The sequence below is a fragment of the Bison bison genome, unplaced genomic scaffold (genome assembly GCF_000754665.1).
Source record: "Bison bison bison isolate TAMUID 2011002044 unplaced genomic scaffold, Bison_UMD1.0 scf7180017864178, whole genome shotgun sequence".
Classification (NCBI taxonomy): Eukaryota; Metazoa; Chordata; class Mammalia; order Artiodactyla; family Bovidae; genus Bison; species Bison bison.
In genome coordinates, this window is record NW_011494750.1 from 2933252 (window position 1) to 2952845 (window position 19594).

Consider the following 19594-nt stretch of genomic DNA (forward strand, 5'->3'; position numbering starts at 1 on the left):
TCCATGGGGATTCTCCAGGCAAGAATACTGGAGTGGGTTGCTGTGCCCTCCTCCAGTGGGTCTTCCCAACCCAGGGATTGAACCCAGGTTTCCTGCATTGCAGGTGGATTCTTTACTGTCTGAGCCACCAGGGAAGCCCAAGAATACTGGAGTGGGTAGCCTATCCCTTCTCTGGGGATCTTTCCTACCCAGGAATTGAACCAGGGTCTCCTGCATTGCAGGCAGATTCTTTACCAGCTGAACTACCAGAGAAGCCCCATATACACACTGCTGCTGCTGCTGCTGCTAAATCGCTTCAGTCGTGTCCGACTCTGTGCGACCCCATAGACGGCAGCCCACCAGGCTCCCCCGTCCCTGGGATTCTCCAGGCAAGAACACTGGAGTGGGTTTCCATTTCCTTCTCCAGTGCATGAAAGTGAAAAGTGAAAGTGAAGTCGCTCAGTTGTGTCCGACTCTAGCGACCCCATGGATTGCAGCCTGCCAGGCTCCTCCGCCCATGGGATCCTCCAGGCAAGAGTACTGGAGTGGGGTGCCATCGCCTTCTCTGATATACACACTACTTTATATAAAATAGGTAACTGATAAGAACCTTGTTTATAGCACAGGGAACTCTACTCAATATTCCCATAGGCTAGATGAGAAAAGAATTGAAGAAACAAACAACCCTAAAATGAGTGGCTGCATGTATATGTGCAACTCATTTACTTTGCTGTTGAAACTAACACAGCAATGTAAATCAACTACATTCCAATAAAAGTTTTAAAAAAAGAAGTGTCAATCTGTACACTTAAAAAAAAATAAAAAGAGAGAAAATTTGCCCTGTAGGACTGCTGTGACTATAAGAGATAAGGGTCACAAAATGTCTGGTATAGTGCCTGGTACCTGGTAGGTACTCAATAAATGGCAATTATTATTATTATTTTGATCATGATCATCATCTTTGCTTGTGTTGTATTTAAGTCTAAGTGACCTTGAAGCACAGGTTGTTAGAGTGAGAAGGGACATGAAAGAAATCTAGTCCAATTCTGTCGTTTTATGTCTGTAGAACTGCAACCCATAGAGATGAAGGAACTTGCCTAAAGTGATCCAGTTTGTAGTCCCTTCCCCTGGGCTAGTCCTCTTTTCTCCCTGCAGACTCATACTCCCATGGTAGCTCAGAAAGTTGGGGCAAAAACTCTCCTGATGTCGTATTTTTAGTTTTTTTCTCGCAGAGCATAATTAATGGATGTTTGTGAACTTCTTGAAGTTCTCTAAATTAATTGACACACATTTTGAACTTTTTCTTAACTCTGTTTCTTGGAAAAGTTTCACGCTAGAGACAAAAAGCCATGGGGAAGTTTGGTCCCTTGATCACAGCAGGTGGCTCAATTTGTTTTAAATAGTTCAAGCATCTCCATATTGAAAAACCATCTTTGGTTTTCTAGAGAGCGAGTAGGTTTCCTAAACCAGCAGCAGGACCTAAAGCTTACTGGTTAGCTGTTTTTGGTAGCTATTTTCCTATTTCTAAATGGTTGATCTAAAGATTGGCTAAGGGACCAATTTCCTAAATCTTTCCCTTTGTGATTTATCCTCATCACCATAGGCGGTTCATTTTCTAAAAGATCACAGGGCCTGTGGGGTTTTGTCATATGATAGCAAAATTGACACTGTTATTGGCAATAACCATTACAAAACTAAAATTTCTAGAGACAATCCCAGTATTTCAGAAACAGTGCCTCTGCAACTTGACCAAAAATTAGCTATCTGACTTTGAGAAGTCAGTTAAACTCTCTGGCCCTCAGTTGCTCCATGGGTAAATTGAGAAGGTTAATAGTCTACAGATTTCCTTTCAGCTCTAAAATTTCTTCAGTCGCACCTGGCGCCTTGGCTGAGATGAAGTGGATTAACTCACTAGGGGCCTTCAGTGCAGAGAAAGAAGCCCAGTGGAAGGGTTTTGCTGTGAAGAGAGCCTTCTCTCCTCAGCCCAGGACATCTGTTTGAGTGAAGAGTTCTTGCAACAGAAGGAGAAATACTCCTTGCTCTAATACTGAACATTAACCGTACCAGGTAGGTAATGGCGTGCCTGGAGGTTTTCACAGGTTGACAGAATGCGAGAGGCTCCGAATCCCTGTGTGATCTGGGGTGAGTCACTCTTCTCTCTGGATCTTGGGTTCTCCTATAAAAAGGAGAGGACTGGACAGGATGTTTCCTAAAGGCTTTTATTTTTTTTTTTTGGCTTTCACATCATGGGATTCCATGAAATACCACTTGGAGGTCCAAAGTGGGAAGGAGGCTCTCGTGATGTGATTTGAGCTCATAGCAATAAGTCTTCAGCCTATCACTTTATTATCGTGTCCTTATTAGATTTCTCTCACTGGGACTCTATGCTCATTCTTGTGTGTGTGTTCAGCCGTGTCCGACTCTTTGTGATCCCACAGCTGTGGCCAGCCAGGCTCCTCTGTCCATGGGATTATCCCGGCACGAATACTGCAGTGGGTTATAGGTTCCTTCTAGGGATCTTCCTGACACGGGGATCAAACCCAAGCCTCTGGTGTCTCCTGCATTGGCAGGCAGATTCTTTACCCCTGAGCCACCTGGAAAGCCTTGAAGTTAGAGGAGAAAATTCTAACTAGTTAGGGTCTAGACCATCATTTACCTATCTAGGTTTTTACATGCAACCCATGGATTATTTTGTAATACTTAATTCCACAGTAAGGGTTTTATTTGGAGAAGTGACAGAGGGAAGAAGAAAAATTAGTCATGGACTGTATTTCTCTTGGGCCAGGGGGAAAGAGAAACCAGAGAGATCTAAATAAATACCAGGAAGTCTGAGCTAATAATAGCTCCTATTAATTGAGAACTTCCTATTTGCCAGGCAACCCTCTTAAGTGCTTTATATATTTTATCTCATGTCTAATTCATGCAACAAATATGTCACATAGGAATTGTTACCCCATTCTAAGAGAATGAGAAAAGCTGTTCCCAAGGACATGTGATATGTGGTGACAGAGCTGAGAATTGGCTGCCAGCTGCAGTACTTGCTCTTATGACCACTTCTCTAGATCGATCTGGGAGGAGAGTGTAAGTCCGCTCAACCAGATGTCCTTACTGTATTTTCTTTCCTTCTGTCCAGCGATCCATGAACCTGGAACTATTCCCTCCACCAAAAGATCACAATGGCATAAATCCTAGCTATCAAAATGGAAATATCAAGTCAAACCTTATAACAAGAAGCTGATCACTTTTAGCTCTAGTTTACTGACAGTTTTATCCTATGCCATGACATTACATGTCAGTCAGGACCCTAGAATGAGTCTGGACAGTCCCTACTGTGTCCTACATCCTGTGGTTGAAAAACACTGAGGAAATGGAAGAGTGATGGGGTCAGTGCCCAGGGAAAGAGTGGGAACCACATAACAGTCTGCGGGAGGGACTCTGTAGCTTTTTTTTCCCTGTGGGAGCCAGGAAAGACTTGGTAGGGATGTTGTTTTTCCTTTTTTGAGGATGTATGTGTGATACACAATCTGACTGATCTTTCAAGAGGGGTGGAAGCAGCAAGAGCAGTTAGGGGCATATGGTAGTAATCCAGCCATGAGATAGTGGTAGTTTGGACTAGGTTAAACAGACATACAAGGCACCTGGGAATGTGTCACTTTGTACAAAACCTGAGTGTTGCTTTTCTCTCTTAAAAGTTGGCTTTCTTTACTCCTGGGGGCAAGTAAGATGATTGATGTTGCTTATTTTACAATTTTTTGTCCATTGCCCATGAATCAGAGGCTCCAGGAACTCCCCCTGAGGCGTTAATATTGCCTTTCTATCTGTTCCTCCAACTTTGTTGAATACATGCCCCTTTTGACGACCTTATTCTGTTTCAGAGCTCACTACACCAGACTCTGATGTCTACTCTGGACTCTAAGGTATATAGACATATTTCTTCACCTAAGGATCAGGTACTCCTGTAAGAATATTGTGGCATCAGAGACTGAACCAATAGCTAAGGGTATGCTTTTCTTTGAGCCACAAGAGGGAGGGTACTATAGTACTTTTATCTTCGCTAGAAAAGCGTCGTTCGTGTATTACGCTCTTTCCTTGTTAGCTCTCGTCCCTCAGGTTCATCCGTTGCCCATGGTGAAGGAGGCTCTTCCTCCCTCTTCTGGACTGACCTGGGTTTCAGCCTTGACTTGACCACTCATAAACTGTGTTTCTTTGGGTGAGTAACTTAACCTCTCTGAGTCACAGTTTCCTCACCTTTCCATTCACTACCTCAAAGTGGTAGGAAGATTTACACGAGGAGAGGATTGTAACATGTTTACCACAATCCAGCACACAGCAGAAGCTGAATAAAGGGCAATAGTATCTGATGCTTAGCTTGGCAATGAAAATGGTGAACATCCGGTAGCCACGTGCTTTAGTCTCCTTAAGGAACCAAACTATTTCACAGCCTCTTTGGGTTGTTTTTAACACCTTCCTTCTTTCTGTTTCCCTGAATCAGTAAGGGAGCCCCATCATTTTTTTAAATTTACTTTTTTATTTGGAGGGAAATTGCTTTACAATGTTGTGTTGGTTTCTGCCATATGACAACACGAATCAGCAATAATTATACATATATCCCCTCCCCTCCTCTCCTCCATCCCATCCTTCTACATCATTGCAGAGCCCCAGGCTTGACTAAGGGAACTCCATCTTGCTTCATCTCTCCTGCTCAGCTGTGTTTTCTCGGTGCTCCCCCCACCTTTTTTTTTACCCTTCAATGTCCCATTTCTTCCCCAGTTTTAGCCAAGTAACTTATTGAGGATTCTCTTAGCATATTTTCACTTTGTATATGTCTTCAAATTCTCATCAAGAGAAAAACTGGGGAGAAAGGAGGTGATTAATCTATTTCACTATGGATGCACAAGAGACAGAAGGAAAAAATAAGAGGAATGAGCTATTTCAAAGTAGTTTCAAAAGCAGAGGAATTTTGACGGTTTTCTCTGCCTCATTAATAAATGTGCCATTTAATTGCATGAAGTTGCAAGCTTCCTAAGAGTGAGAGCCATCTTCTTTCATACATCCTGGATCTCTGAGGCACATGGGAGGTCCTTAATAAAATATTTGGTCAAAGAATTGAATTAAAATAAATCCTTACCTCCTGCTGGCAAAAATGTTTCTCAATGGCAGGGAAACTGGAAGACAGAAAATAGCAAACTGGTGAATCTCCATGTGTTATATTTAAACTGTCTTTGATAGTGAGTTATATTCTCAACAGCTCCTAGAGTTTTACCTTGGTCTCCAGTGCCAAAAATTTCAAAAAATGTTGGTAAAAATTCATGAAGCTGTGGGATTGAGTGAAAGCATAGGTCTAAAATAATTCAGAAACTTGTCTAACTTATACAAAGAAAATATTAAAGGGATTCTTTAGAAAGGGAGGATTATCAATGGGATTGGCATTTTTGGGGAACAAAAGGAGAAAACAAGAGAATAACTGATGAGAGTAACTAATAGCATCTATATATAGATGCTATTAATATATATTAATTAACATATATATTAATGACTAACAATTATCCCATTCTCAAATGTTGGAGATAGTAATTATTTTTTTCAGTGTGGTTTCCTTGAAATAACATGTTAGAATAAAACAATTTTGTTCTTGTTCTGAATCCATTTCTTACTGGAAGGCTTGGTTAATTTTCCACCTCTCTGAGCCTCAGTTTTCTCACTTAGGATACGGAGATTATAGTTTTTGTGAGATATATTGAATCACATCTTGCATAAACTGGGCTACTGGACAAACATTTACTATATTAGTGATCAAATAAATGAACCAGTCAGATATGTGTGAGAGTTCCATCAACAGGCAAGTGCTAAGTAAGCATGAACGACTGGGTGTTATGACTGTTTGTTTTATCACAGGTCTCTTCTCTTAAATCCATCTTCTTCGAGTGGATTCCATGGCGAGTACAAATAATGTGACTGAGTTAATTGTCAGCGGTCTTTCCCAGGACCCAGAGGTGCAGAGAGGGTGCTTTGCGGTGTTTCTGCCCATGTACTTGGCCACGGTGGTGGGCAATGGCCTCATTGTTCTGACGGTCAGAGTCAGTAAGAGCCTGCGTTCCCCCATGTACTTCTTACTTAGCCACCTGTCACTGGTGGAGATCAGTTACTCCTCCACTGTTGTCCCTAAATTCATCACAGACTTACTTTCCAAGATTAAAACCATCTCCCTGGAGGGCTGTGTGGCTCAGATATTCTTCTTTCACTTCTTGGGGGTCGCTGAGATCCTCTTGCTCGTGGTGATGGCTTATGACCGCTATGTCGCCATCTGCAAACCTCTTCATTATATGAGCATTATGAACCGTCAGCTGTGTCACATACTAGTAGCTGGTTCCTGGTTTGGGGGCTTTCTTCACTCCATAATTCAGATTCTCATCACCATCCAATTGCCCTTCTGCGGTCCCAATGTGATTGATCACTACTTCTGTGACCTCCAGCCATTATTCAAGCTTGCCTGCACTGACACCTCTGTGGAGGGGGTCGTTGTGTTGGCCAACAGTGGCTTAATTGCTCTGTGCTCCTTCCTCCTCTTGGTGTCCTCCTATATTGTCATCCTGGTCAACTTGAGGAACCATTCAGCAGAGGGGAGACGCAAAGCCCTCTCCACCTGTGCCTCTCACATCACGGTGGTCATCTTGTTCTTTGGACCCGCCATCTTCCTCTACATGCGGCCCTCCTCCACCTTCACTGAGGACAAGCTGGTGGCCGTGTTCTACACGGTGGTCACCCCCATGCTGAACCCCATCATCTACACACTCAGAAATGCAGAGGTGAAAGTTGCCATGAGGAGGTTGTGGGGCAAAAAGAAGAACTCAGGGCTGGAGTGAAAATGGGAAAGTGATTTATAAAAGTGTGCCTCATTATTATCTTTTCTTGATATGGATTTTGATTTTATTTTATTTTTAACCATTTATCATTATTATTATTTTTTACTTTACAATATTGTATTGGTTTTGCCATACATCAACATGAATCCGCCACAGGTGTACACGTGTTCCCCATCCTGAACCCCCCTCCCACCTCCCTTCCCATATCATCCCTCTGGGGCATCCCAGTGCACCAGCCCCAAGCATTCTGTATCCTGCATTGAACCTGGACTGGCGATTCATTTCTTATATGATATTATACATGTTTCAATGCCATTCTCCCAAATCATCCCACCCTCTCCCTCTCCCACAGAGTCCAAAAGACTGTTCTATACATCTGTGTCTCTTTTGCTGTCTCGCATACAGGATTTTGATTTTAGTGACATACACAAATGGCAGAAACAAATGTAAGGACTTAATGTTACTGCGACTATGATTCTCCCTAAGTAAGCAAGAGCTTCCCTGATGGCTCAGCTGGTAAAGAATCCCCCTGCAATGTGGGAGACATGAGTTCAATCCCTGGGTTGGGAAGATCCCCTGGAGAAGGGAACAGCTACCCACTCCAGTAGTCTGGCCTGGAGAATTCCATGGACTGTATAGTCCATGGGGTTGCAAGTAAGCAAAGATTCCCCACTAATCCAGTGTAATGATCAAAGGGCAGAGGTCAGATTGGCTTCATGATATCCAACAACATCACAAGATTAGAAAATATTAAGACTCAAACTAAGTGCAAATGCAAAGGAGAATAGTTTAACAAGTGTTTTAGGGGATAAATCACTTATTTTATGATCACCTTCCTTCTTTCTCTTCTTGCCTCCCTTCTTTCTTTCCTTCGTTTCTTCCCACCCCTTCCTTCTTCATTGTCCCTTCTTGGTTCAACCTCCCTAGTGATGACAACCAACCCTTAGTTAAATATGGACACCAAGTAGAAGAATTATCATGGGATATTTGGGGAGGAGAGTAAAAAATCTGATCTACCCTTCTGACATGGATGTCTGCTAAGTTACTCAATCGTGTCCAACTCCTTGTGACCCCATGGATTGTAGCCTGCCAGGCTCTTCTGTCCATGGAATTTTCCAGGCAAGCATATTGGAGTGGGTTGCCATTTCCTCCTCCACGGGACCTTCCCAACCCAGGGACTGAACCCTTGACTCCTGCATCTTCTGCATTGGCAGGTGGATTCTTTACCTGCTGAGCCACCTGGGAAGCCCAACATGGATAAGCGTGTCTTTGAAAATTGCATGCAGGGATTTTTCTGTTCTTCTGGTTGTTTTAGCATCTTGTACCATAGATCATTACCAGACCACCTGACCTGCCTCTTGAATAACCTATATGCAGGTCAGGAAGCAACAGTTAGAACTGGACTTGGAACAACAGTCTGGTTCCAAATAGGAAAAGGAGTACGTCAAGGCTGTATATTGTCACCCTGCTTATTGAACTTATATGCAGAGTGCATCATGAGAAGCGCTGGGCTGGAAGAAGCACAAGCTGGAATCAAGATTGCTGGGAGAAATATCAATAACCTCAGATATGCAGATGACACCACCCTTATGGCAGAAAGTGAAGAGGAACTAAAAAGCCTCTGATGAAAGTGAAAGAGGAGAGTAAAAAAGTTGGCTTAAAGCTCAACATTCAGAAAACTAAGATCATGGCATCTGGTCCCATCACATCATGGGAAATAGATGGGGAAACAGTAGAAACAGTTTCAGACTTTATTTTTTGGGCTTCAAAATCACTGCAGATGGTGACTGCAGCCATGAAATTAAAAGACGCTTACTGCTTGGAAGGAAAGTTATGACCAACCTAGATAGCATATTGAAAAGCAGAGACATTACTTTGCCAACAAAGGTTCATATAGTCAAGGCTATGGTTTTTCCAGTGGTCATGTATGGGTGTGAGAGTTAGACTGTGAAGAAAGCTGAGCACTGAAGAATTGATACTTTTGAACTGTGGTGTTGGAGAAGACTCTTGAGAGTCCCTTGGACTGCAAGGAGATCCAACCAGTCCATCCTAAAGGAGATCAGTCCTGGGTGTTCATTGGAAGGACTGACACTAAAGCTCAAACTCCAATACTTTGGCCACCTCATGTGAAGAGTTGACTCATTGGAAAAGACCCTGATGCTGGGAGGGATTGGGAGCAGGAGGAGTAGGGGACGACAGAGGATGAGATGGCTGGATGGCATCACCGACTTGATGGACATGAGTTTGAGTGAACTCCGAGAGTTGGTGATGGACAGGGAGGCCTGGCGTGCTGCGATTCATGGGGTCACAAAGAGTCGGACACAACTGAGCGACTGAACTGAACTGAACTGAACCATAGATCATTTGAGCAGAAGTATCAGAAAAGCCCCTGGAGAAATTTCAGTTCCTGTGACATGTTGACACAAAAGATAGCCCTTTAATCTCCTCTCACAATGTTTACCATCAATAAATTGAAAAAAATCAAAATGTCATAAATTCTAGCTATCAATAGGGACAGGTCAACTCAAACATTTAAACAAAGCTTTGTCCACAGTAAATAAGTATAGAATGTAGAAATTTCTTATTAGTTCTAACTTGACGAATAAATGAGAGGCAAGTAATGTCCACGTATGTTTCTATTCCATACTCTGTCCTTTATTCTGATTCTTGTGTTGCAGCTTCTTTGGGGTAAGCATCCTCTGTTGCTTAATTGCTTTAGGCACCTAGCACAGTAACTGCACGTGGCAGACACTCAATAAATATATGTTAGGTGGATGTTGACTGTCACGCGGCTTCCCCATTCATCTTTTATGTGAGTGCACTTCATTTAATGTGTATCTGAAAGCATCTGATCCAGAGCGAAAGTTAGTGCAGCCCCCTTTCCCTTGATGCCTGGCTAGGAATGTAGGGTGCAGGCTGTGAGAGGAGCTTCTCACTCACGTGCAGCTTTAGTGTCCTCACTGGGATCTACAGAAAACACCATCAGTGAATACCGCATGGGCAGATGGTATCTACTCCAAACGTGTTGCCATGATTCTCAGAGACTACCTCACCTATTGAGGGTTGAGACTTGGTGGGTCTGTTGAGAATTAATTACTCACTTTATTCTTGTCTCACTGGAAAAGCACAAGAAGCAAAGGAGAGCATTGTTTTCATTGTTTGAAGAGACAGAGAGCGTTGTGAAGTTTTACAGATGCCTACTCAATTCACAGAAGCAACAGTCTAATTGTACCATTTAGTGTCACTGATCATATAATTAGTTCTCAATTCTTGATGCTGTCTCAGCATTAAAAAATACTTTAAAGACAATAAATAAAAAAAATTTACTAAAGAAAATTTGCTTGGGGCTGGTGCACTGGGACGACCCAGAGGGATGGTACAGGGAGGGAGGAGGGAGGAGGGTTCAGGATGGGGAACACGTGTATACCTGTGGCGGATTCATGTTGATGTATGGCAAAACCAATACAATATTGTAAAGTTAAAAAATAAAAAAATTAAAAAAAGAAAATTTGATAGCATGCTGCAAACCACTTTGCAAGTACTACATTTCCCCCATTTATTATTTGTGTTGTTTTTGGTATAGGTTTGACTACATATAATAGAAAGTAAGGGCAACTTATGAGATAGAACTACAGAAGTACAGAGGGAGAAAATCCAGCTTGATTGTGGCGGTCCAACAATATTATCAGAAATTGAGACTGAGTATTTATTCTGAATGTATTCAGCAGGTGACCTCAGGGGACTGCTGAGATCCATATGTGTGCTGTTCAGTAGAACTCATGCTGTGCTGATGATGCCTTCTGTTGGTCCTGTCTAATATGATAGTAATTTCTTGCTTTTAAAAGGTATTTTTATTTACTTATTCGGCTGTGCCAGGTCTTCACTGTGGCATGCAGGATCTAGTCCCTAGCTACAGACTGACCCTGGCAGTGACGGATTTTATTTTCTTGGGCTCCAGAGTTACTGTGGATGGTGACTGCAGCCACAAAATTAAAAGATCGTTTTCTCTTTTGGGAGACTTCCCAAAGTCCACACAGAAATTTTGCTTTCATCTTATTCCACTGACGTTAATCACATGGTGACCCTTAATTGCCAGGGAGCCTGGAAACTATAATCTTTTATTCTGCGTGGAACTGCTTTAGCTAAAATTAGCATTCTTTTCTAGTCTCAAAGAGGAAGAAGAGAATGGATACAAGGTTTAGCTCATATTCTCAGGCACTCAGTTACACATCAATTTCCCAAGCAATTAAAATTTTTTCATAAAAGTTATTTATGATGGGTTGGTAATATCACAAAGTCTAATTGTAGCACAATTTACTTAATAGCCACTTCTTTCAGGGCTTTTAGATTCATTTAAGAATTTATTCAACAAGACTTAAAGACCATGTACTACATGCCAGACATTGGTCTAAGTGCTGGAGGTGTATAACGAAACACAGGAGGGAGAAGGTCTTGCCTGCATGGAGCTTATGTCCTTGGAAAATATTTTGTTTTTTTTCTGAAGCAGCTGTGGTCTAGATCCATGTTCTATGAGAAGGCTCAGTGATGATGGAAATGTTCTAAACCTGTGCTCATGCATGGTAGCGCCTAGCCATGTGGCTAATCAGCATCTTAAATATGACTTTAATGATGGGAGAATTGAATTTTAAATTTTATTTAATTGTAGTGAACTAGAATTTAAATAGCTACATGTGGCTGGTGACTACCACGTTGTATACACAAGTCTACACACTTCAGAGCTTACTTTGCTGCAAACTCGTACCTATTTTTCTGAATCAGGGCAAAATTGCTCCTTGGCCCACTACCCTGATAGGTGTGTGGTGACGCCTGGGAACTTGCACCTTTTGACCCCCTCCATCCATTTGTGCCTCCTCCTCAGCCTCAGGCAACTGCCAATCTGTTCTCTATATCTGTGAGCTCGGTTTTGTTTGTTTTGTTTGAGATTCCACATACATGTGAAAGCATGTGGTATTTATCATTTTCTGTCTGACTTATTTCACTCTGCTTGCTCTAGTCTAAACCCTTAGAGGTATCTGAGATCGCTCTACTTCTTTGCTTTTCTAAATCAAAACATTGGCATATCTTATGAGTTGTACCTTCAAAATATGTGCAGAATCCAAAAACTTCCTAAAACCTTTACTGCTACTGTCCTGGCCTGAAACACAAGCATCTTTGGCCAGGTTACTGTGATGTTCTCCTAACAGGTTTCCTTGGTTTTCCCACTCCTATATTTCCCACTCTTCTTCTCAAGATAGCAGACAGAGATCTTGGCAAGAGATAACCTTTCCTTACTACCTATAGTAATATAATAATAACCACTAGGTTTCCTATCATCAACCTGTTTTATTTTTCTTGATAGGACTTTGTTATTGCTGTTCAGTCACTCAGTCGTGTCTGACTCTTTGCGACCCCATGGGCTGCAATGCTCCAGGCTTCCCTGTCCATCACCAACTCCTGGAGTGTGCTCAAACTCATGTCCATTGAGCCGGTGATACCATCCAACCATCTCACCCTCTGTCGTCCCCTTCTCCTCCTGCCTTCAATCTTCCCAGCATCAGGGTCTTTTCCAATGGGTTGGTTCTTCACATCACGTAGTCAAAGTATTTGAGCTTCAGTTTCAGCATCAGTCTTTCCAATGAATATTCAGGATTGATTTCCTTTAGGATTGACTGGTTGGGTCTCTTTGCTGTCCAAGGGACTATCAGAAGTCTTTTCCAATACCACAGTTCAAAAGCATCAAATCTTTGGTGCTCAGCCTTCTTTATGGTTCAACTCTTACATCCATACATAACTACTGGAAAAATCATAGCTTTAAGTAAATCGATCTTTGTTGGCAAAATAATTTCTCTGATTTTTAATATGCTATCTAGGTTTGTTATAGCTTTTCTGCCTATAAAAAGGAACACATGTCTTTTAATTTCATGGCTGCAATCCCAGACCACAGTGATTTTGGAGCCCCCCCCAACCCCCGCCAAATAAAGTCTGTCACTGTTTCCATTGTTTCCCCATCTATTTGCCATGAAGTGATGGGACCAGATGCCATGATCTTAGTTTTTTGAATGTTGAATTTTAACCCAGCTTTTCCAGTCTCCTCTTTCACCTTCATGAAGAGGCTCTTTAGTTCCTCTTTAGAGGAAGAGGGTGGGGAGATTTGGGAGAATGTCATTGAAACATGTATAATATCATGTATGAAACGAGTCGCCAGTCCAGGTTCCATGCACGATACTGAATGCTTGGGGCTGGTGCACTGGGACAACCCAGAGGGAGGGTATGGGGAGGGAGGAGGGTTCAGGATGGGGAACACAGGTATACCTGTGGCGGATTCATTTCGATATTTGGCAAAACTAATACAATATTGTAAAGTTTAAAAAAAAAAAAAAAGAACACTCTTTGACATGAGTCATAGCAAGGTCTTTTTGATCCGTCTCCTAGAGTAATGGAAATAAAAACAGAAACAAACAAATGAAACCTAATTAAACACAAAAGCCTTTCACAGCAAAGGAAATTATAAACAAAATGAAAAGACAGTTTACTGAATGAGAGAAAATATTTGTAAAAAAAAAAAAAGTGGTGTCATCCGCATAACTGAGGTTATTGATATTTCTCCCAGCGGTCTTGCTTCTAGCTTGTGCTTCATCCAGGCTGGCATTTCGCATGATGTGCTCTACATATAAGTTAAATAAGCAGGGTGAAAATATACAGCCTTGATGTACTCCTTTCCCAATTTGGAACCAGCCTGTTGTTCCATGTCCAGTCCTAACTGTTGTTTTGCCACCTGCATACAGGTTTCTCAAAAGGCAGGTGAGATGACCTGGTATCCCATCTCTTTCAGAATTTTCCACAGTTTGTTGTGATCCACACAGTCAAAGGCTTTAGTGTAGTCAATGAAGCAGAAGTAGATGTTTTTCTGGAGTTCCCTTGCTTTTTCTATGTTCCAATGGATGTTGGCACTTTGATATCTGGTTCCTCTGCCTTTTCTAAATCCAACTCAAATATCTGTAAGTTCTCAGTTCATGTACTACTGAAGCCTAGCTTGGAGAATTTTGAGCATTACTTTGCTAGCATATGAAATGAGTGCAACTGTGTGGTAGTTTGAACATTCTTTGGCATTGCCTTTCTTTGGGATTGGAATGAAAACCGACCTTTTCCAGTTCTGTGGCCACTGCTGAGTTTTCTGAATTTGTTGGCATATTGAGTGCAGCACTTTCACAGCATCATCTTTTAGGACTTGAAATAGCTCAACTAGAATTCTATCTCCTCCACTAGCTTTGTTCGTAGTGATGCTCCCTAAGGCCCACTTGACTTTGCACTTCAGGATATCTGGCTCTAGGTGAGTAATCACGCCATCGTGGTTATCTGAGTCATTAAGATCTTTTTTTTGTATAGTTATTCTGTGTATTCTTGCTACCTCTTCTTAATAGCTTCTGCTTCTGTTAGGTCCATAACATTCTGCCCTTTATTGTACCGATCTTTGCATGAAATGTTCCCTTGGTATCTCTAATTTTCTTGAAGAGGTCTTTAGTCTTTCCCATTCTATTGTTTTCCTCTATTTCTTTGCATTGATCAATGAAGAAGGCTTTCTTATCTCTCCTTGCTATCCCTTGGAACTCTGCATTCAGATAGGTATCTTTTTTTCCCCTCCTTTGCCTTTCACTTCTCTTCTTTTCTCAGCTATTTGTAGGGCCTCCTCAGACAACCATTCTGTCTTTTGCATTTCCTTTTCTTGGGGATGGTTTCGATAGGACTGCTGCCATCTAATTTTCATATCAAGTTTTATTTATTTACCATCTGTCTCTGTTTTCGTTATGCCCTGATATGTATATGAAAGATATAACCTCAATGAAGGGGGCTTTCCTGCTGTCTCAGTGGTAAAGAATCTGCCTGCCAATGCAAGAGACAAAGATACAGTCCTTGGATCAGGAAGATCCACTGGAGTAGGAAATGGCAACCGACTCCAGTATTCTTGACTGGAAAATTCAATGGACAGAGGAGCCTGGTGTGCAATCCATGGGATCTCAGAGTTGGACACCACTTAGCGATTGAATAACAAAACCTCAATGAACCGAGAGACTTTGCTTTGTTACTAGCAAATTCCCAGCACCTAGAAGAGTGTTTAGCACATAATAAGACTAGATACTATTTGTTAAATAAATGGATGAATGAATGATGCATTTTTTCCTGAGGAAATTCTCACTATACTACATTATTATTAGTGCTATTTAATTGATGGGGAGGCTTAGCACAAGGAAACTAAGAAACTTAGACCTGAATCCATGAATGTTAGAACAAGGAGGTACAGTGGAGCTTGTCTAGCTCAATTTTGTCAATTTATATAGAAGTAGAAACAGGGGGGAGAAGGCAATGGCACCCCACTCCAGTACTCTTGCCTGGAAAATCCCGTGGACGGAGGAGCCTGGTGGGCTGCAGTTCATGGGGTCGCTAGAGTCGGACACGACTGAGTGACTTCACTTTCACTTTTCACTTTCATGCATTGGAGAAGGAAATGGCACCCCACTCCAGTGTTGTTGCCTGGAGAATCCCAGGGACGGGAAGCCTGCTTGGCTGCCGTCTATGGGGTCGCACAGAGTCGGACACAACTGAAGCGACACAGCAGCAGCAGCAGCAGAAACAGGGGAGAGTGAGAAGTGGAGGGGTGAGATGACATGGCTTAATTTAGGTAGTTAATTCCGGAACTGGAGCTAGTGCCCAGGTGTCTTGGCTCCGTGTCCAGTCCTCTTTCTTCTCTATTTATTCTCTTTTTCATTCTCAGCAGTCCAGTCTGGAAAAACATTGTTTTTATGATTTACTCTCAAGCTCCCTTTAAAAAATTTTTTTATTGGCTTTACAATAAAAAGTTTTATTGGCTTTGAAAAAGCTTTGCAATGTTGTGCTGGTTTATACTGAACAACGAAGTGAATCAGCAATTCGTATACACGTTTCTTCTCTTACTACCTTATTCTTGGGTACAAAAGTTTTACAGAAACATCATCAAACTAACTGAAACAGATTCCAAACCCTTCCTCAGTCATAGTTTAATTGACAAAGTTTCACCCAAGAGAAAGGAAATTCCACTGGGAAGGTTTCCCGTTGATTATTGTGTATGGCTTAAATTATTTAAAATAGTCCAAAGATCTAACCATTTATTCAGAACTCTTGGACTTTCAGTGGTTGGGTAGTTTTTCTTTACAAAAAGAAGGATCTTAAAAATCTTTGAATCTGATGCTTTCTGTGGCATTTGTTCATTTCCTATATATTATAATACAGTTATCAACCTGGATCCAGAGCCCCTGAATTTTCCTCTGTTTTTGATGATTGTCTTAGACATCATTGACTTTGCTTTCTAAAAGCTCACAGGTATATTGGTGATTTGTTGTTGGAGAAGAGCCTAATCTTTAATTTGCAGAGAGGAGGCGGAAATGGACGGGAGAGGGTAGCAAAGAGAGGAATAATTGCAGGAAAGGCATAGGCTACAGAATAGGAAATGGTGGTTTTCCACAAAGAAACTATCAGGTATTCCTTCTCTGAGCAATAAAGACTGGAAATATTGGACTCTAAACAGTTCTGAGTGATCTCTCAGATTGGCCCTAGAATATTTAAATTTAACTTTTTATGTGTGTGTTATGTACCCAGAAATTGTAAAGGGTATTGGTTAGAGCATAGAATCTGTGCTCAGGTTTTGTTGGTGGTAGTGCTTTAGTTGCTCAGTCTTGTCTGACTCTTTGCAGTTCTACTGACTGTAGCCCGCCAGGCTCCTCTGAACATGGGATTTTTCAGGCAAGAATACTGGAGTGGGTTGCCATTGCCTTCTCCAGTGGTCAGACTAGTTGGGTTGAAATCCTGGCTTCACTGCTGTGTAGTCTTAGACTGGTTAATTCACTTACCTGGATTCCTTTCTCCTCATATGTAAAAAAGGAATGATAATAATGATACCTATATCACAGATATGTTCTGAGAATTGATTGAAATAATGTGTAAGGACACCTGTAAAGTGTTTGGTACATGGTACTGTTGAAATGCTTACTATTATTATCAACCAGAATGTAATTAACAAGAATAAAGCTTTAAGAAAATTTTAAACAGATAATTTTGAATACAAAGAGTGTATTTCTAAGTAGAAGATATAGACATAGAGGCTACAGTTACAAAATATATTTTAATTGCTATAAAAGAAGTATGTAAAGTAAAATATATCATAAAGAAGAGAATTTATTATTGCGTTTCTCTCTCCTATAGAAACAAGGTTCTCCCGAAACCTAGGAAGAAGGATTAGTAAACGCAGAGAAGAGAGAAAGGACACTCTGGGTTAGCAAACAGCTGTATGAGGTTCATTCGGGGGATGAAAATAAGGTTGTGAAAATATGTAGTAGCCAATTCAAGAAGGACCTGGAATCCATGCTAAGAATGTTACAGTTTATGCCATGGGCAATGGGGCATGCGTGTATGATCAGTCATGTCTAACTCTTTGCGATCCCATGGATTGTAGCCCTCCAGGCTCCTCTGTCCATGGAATTTCCCAGGCAAGAATATTGGAGCGGATTGTCATTTCCTTCTCTGGGCAGTGGAGAGGTGATGCTAGATTCTAGGTAGAGAAGGAACATGGTCAGATTTACATCTAAGGATAATCGCCAAAGGATTTGCAGTGCTCAGAGGAGATACATATAAGTTGGAGTGTTAATTGAAAGATTCATTGAACACACAGGACAGGAATTGGGGCTGGAAGGTTGGTAAGTTTGGGACGGACACGGAGAGGGTATTTCCGGTGAAGGGTGTCTCTGTGGTGGGAGTGAGCAGAGTGGGCTTGTGGGAGAGAGAGATGACCTTGAGTTAGCAGAGATGAGTTGAAATTTAGTGGGTAAAGCGGTGACCTTTGAGATGACTCCATCTGTGAAAATCTTTAAAAGTAAGTCCAGGCACTCAGGCTTTCACTGGTTATTCCCAAGCAGAGGAGGATCCAAGGTAGGAAGGGTCTAGGAAACAATCTTCTGGTGGCAGTGTGCAGGATGGATGGGGTGGGAGGTTGTGGAGACTAAGAGGCTTTGGTGACTTAAGCATCAGTTGACAGTGAGTATGGAGGTGGTGGGAGCAAGGTTGGAGAGAAAGTGCACAGGAGAGATGGTTTAAAGGTAAAATTAACGGGATGTGGTGACTGACTGGGTATGGGAATGAAAGGGAGGCATGGATCACATAGGACACAGCAAAAAGCTAGGGCATCTCTGAGGCTGATGCTGGCATTGAAGTGTCTTTCGGGTCACACTGTTATTCTTAGTGTCCTCAACTTCAACTCTAATCTCTGTTCCAATCCTTTTTTGAGCTCCTGAATGAGAATGTGTTAATAAGAGCTTCTTGAGAAGTTTCACAATCTTATTTTGTAACATTTCAGCTACTTGGTTTTCCAAAATCCTGAGATGATGCCAGATATTCTGAGTACTTTGTTTTCACATCACTGTTATTACTGAAAAAGGACCTCATTATGATGAATTTCTCAATATTGCTTGTGTTTGACATGAGTATCAATGTAATTTCTCTGCCACAACTATCATCCTGGAAACCTTTATTTCTTGGGTAGACAGTTTCTCTTTCCATGGATGGCTGATCCCTTTTTCTTCTGCAAATGGCCATTCCTCTTCTTTTGTCTCATAGCAGTAATTCTTTCCAAGAAATTTGAAAGCTGTAGCTCCTGTTTGGATAGACAGTCAGTTCTACTGTGGCTTTGACAGATATTTAGGTTGTAACAGTTTTTTTTTTTTCCTCTTATAAAGTGATTGTCAGATATCATTTGGAACTTTGACAAAACTTGATCTATCTTTTCCCTCTATGAAGGTTGAACTAATTCAGAAACAAGGCAAAGAAAGAAGAAATTTGGGGAAAATGTTACTGTTGCTATTAGAAAAGGTGATGACAGAGACTGAGGTTTAAGATTTGGTACCAAGTGGCCTTTCTCAAACTGAGCTCTAGATTTAGGTAAAAGTCCATATCCAGCCATGGCAGCATTGGATCTACCCTACAGAGTAGCCTGGAATTCCCAGGTGGCTCAAGTGGTAAAGAATCTGTCTGCTAATGCAGGAGATGCAAGAGACACAGGTTTGATCCCTGGGTTGGGAAGATCCCCTTGAGTAGGAAATTACAACTCATTTGAGAATTCTTGGCTGGAGAATCCCATGAACAGAGGAGCCTGGTGGGCAACAGTCCCTGGGGTTGCAAAGAGTAGAACAGGACTGAGTGAGCACACACAGTAACCTGTTTCCACCCCATAGAGACAGAGGCTGCCCCAGGGCAGTATAGGTACTGCGCTCTCTACAGCATTTTGCAGAGAGAGGAAGGGCCCATCATTGCGTTTCTAGTTTCTCCTTCCCAAATCACTCCACCTCCCCTGTGGGAGGATGGGGCAAGGAGTGGTTATCCTCTGTAGCTTCTTGATTATGACATTGTTAGCATGAGGGGTGTATCATAATCTGTATTTCTTTAGTCTAGCCTGAGACTGTATAGATGTGTAAGAGGTGTTGGTAAATATCTTCTCCAGAGGAGTAACTCATGGAGGAATCTTCACTTTAGTTATCATATACTTTGCTGTTGACTTCCAGCCTGTCCAATTCTTTGAGACCCCATGGACTATAGCCCACCAGGCTCCTCTGTCCATGGGATTCTCCAGGCAAGAATTCTGGAGTGGGTTGCCATTTCCTCCTCGAGGAGATCTTCCCCATCCAGGGATCAACCCTGCCTCTCCTGTATTGCAGGCAGATTCTTTACTGTCC

General features: G+C 41.8%; 1 protein-coding gene across 1 annotated transcript; it reads left to right on the top strand.

Annotated features, from left to right (window-relative positions):
- Positions 1-5912: 5912 nt before the first annotated feature.
- Positions 5913-6842, top strand: LOC104990367 (olfactory receptor 4B1). Its single transcript, XM_010842429.1, has one exon. It carries the CDS (start codon positions 5913-5915, stop codon positions 6840-6842), a length of 930 nt encoding a protein of 309 aa, XP_010840731.1.
- The last annotated feature ends 12752 nt before the right edge of the window (positions 6843-19594 follow it).

What these genes read in the sequence shown, in the direction of transcription:
- LOC104990367 (XM_010842429.1), top strand. Translation starts at nt 5,913, where the DNA reads ATGGCGAGTACAAATAATGTGACTGAGTTAATTGTCAGCGGTCTTTCC.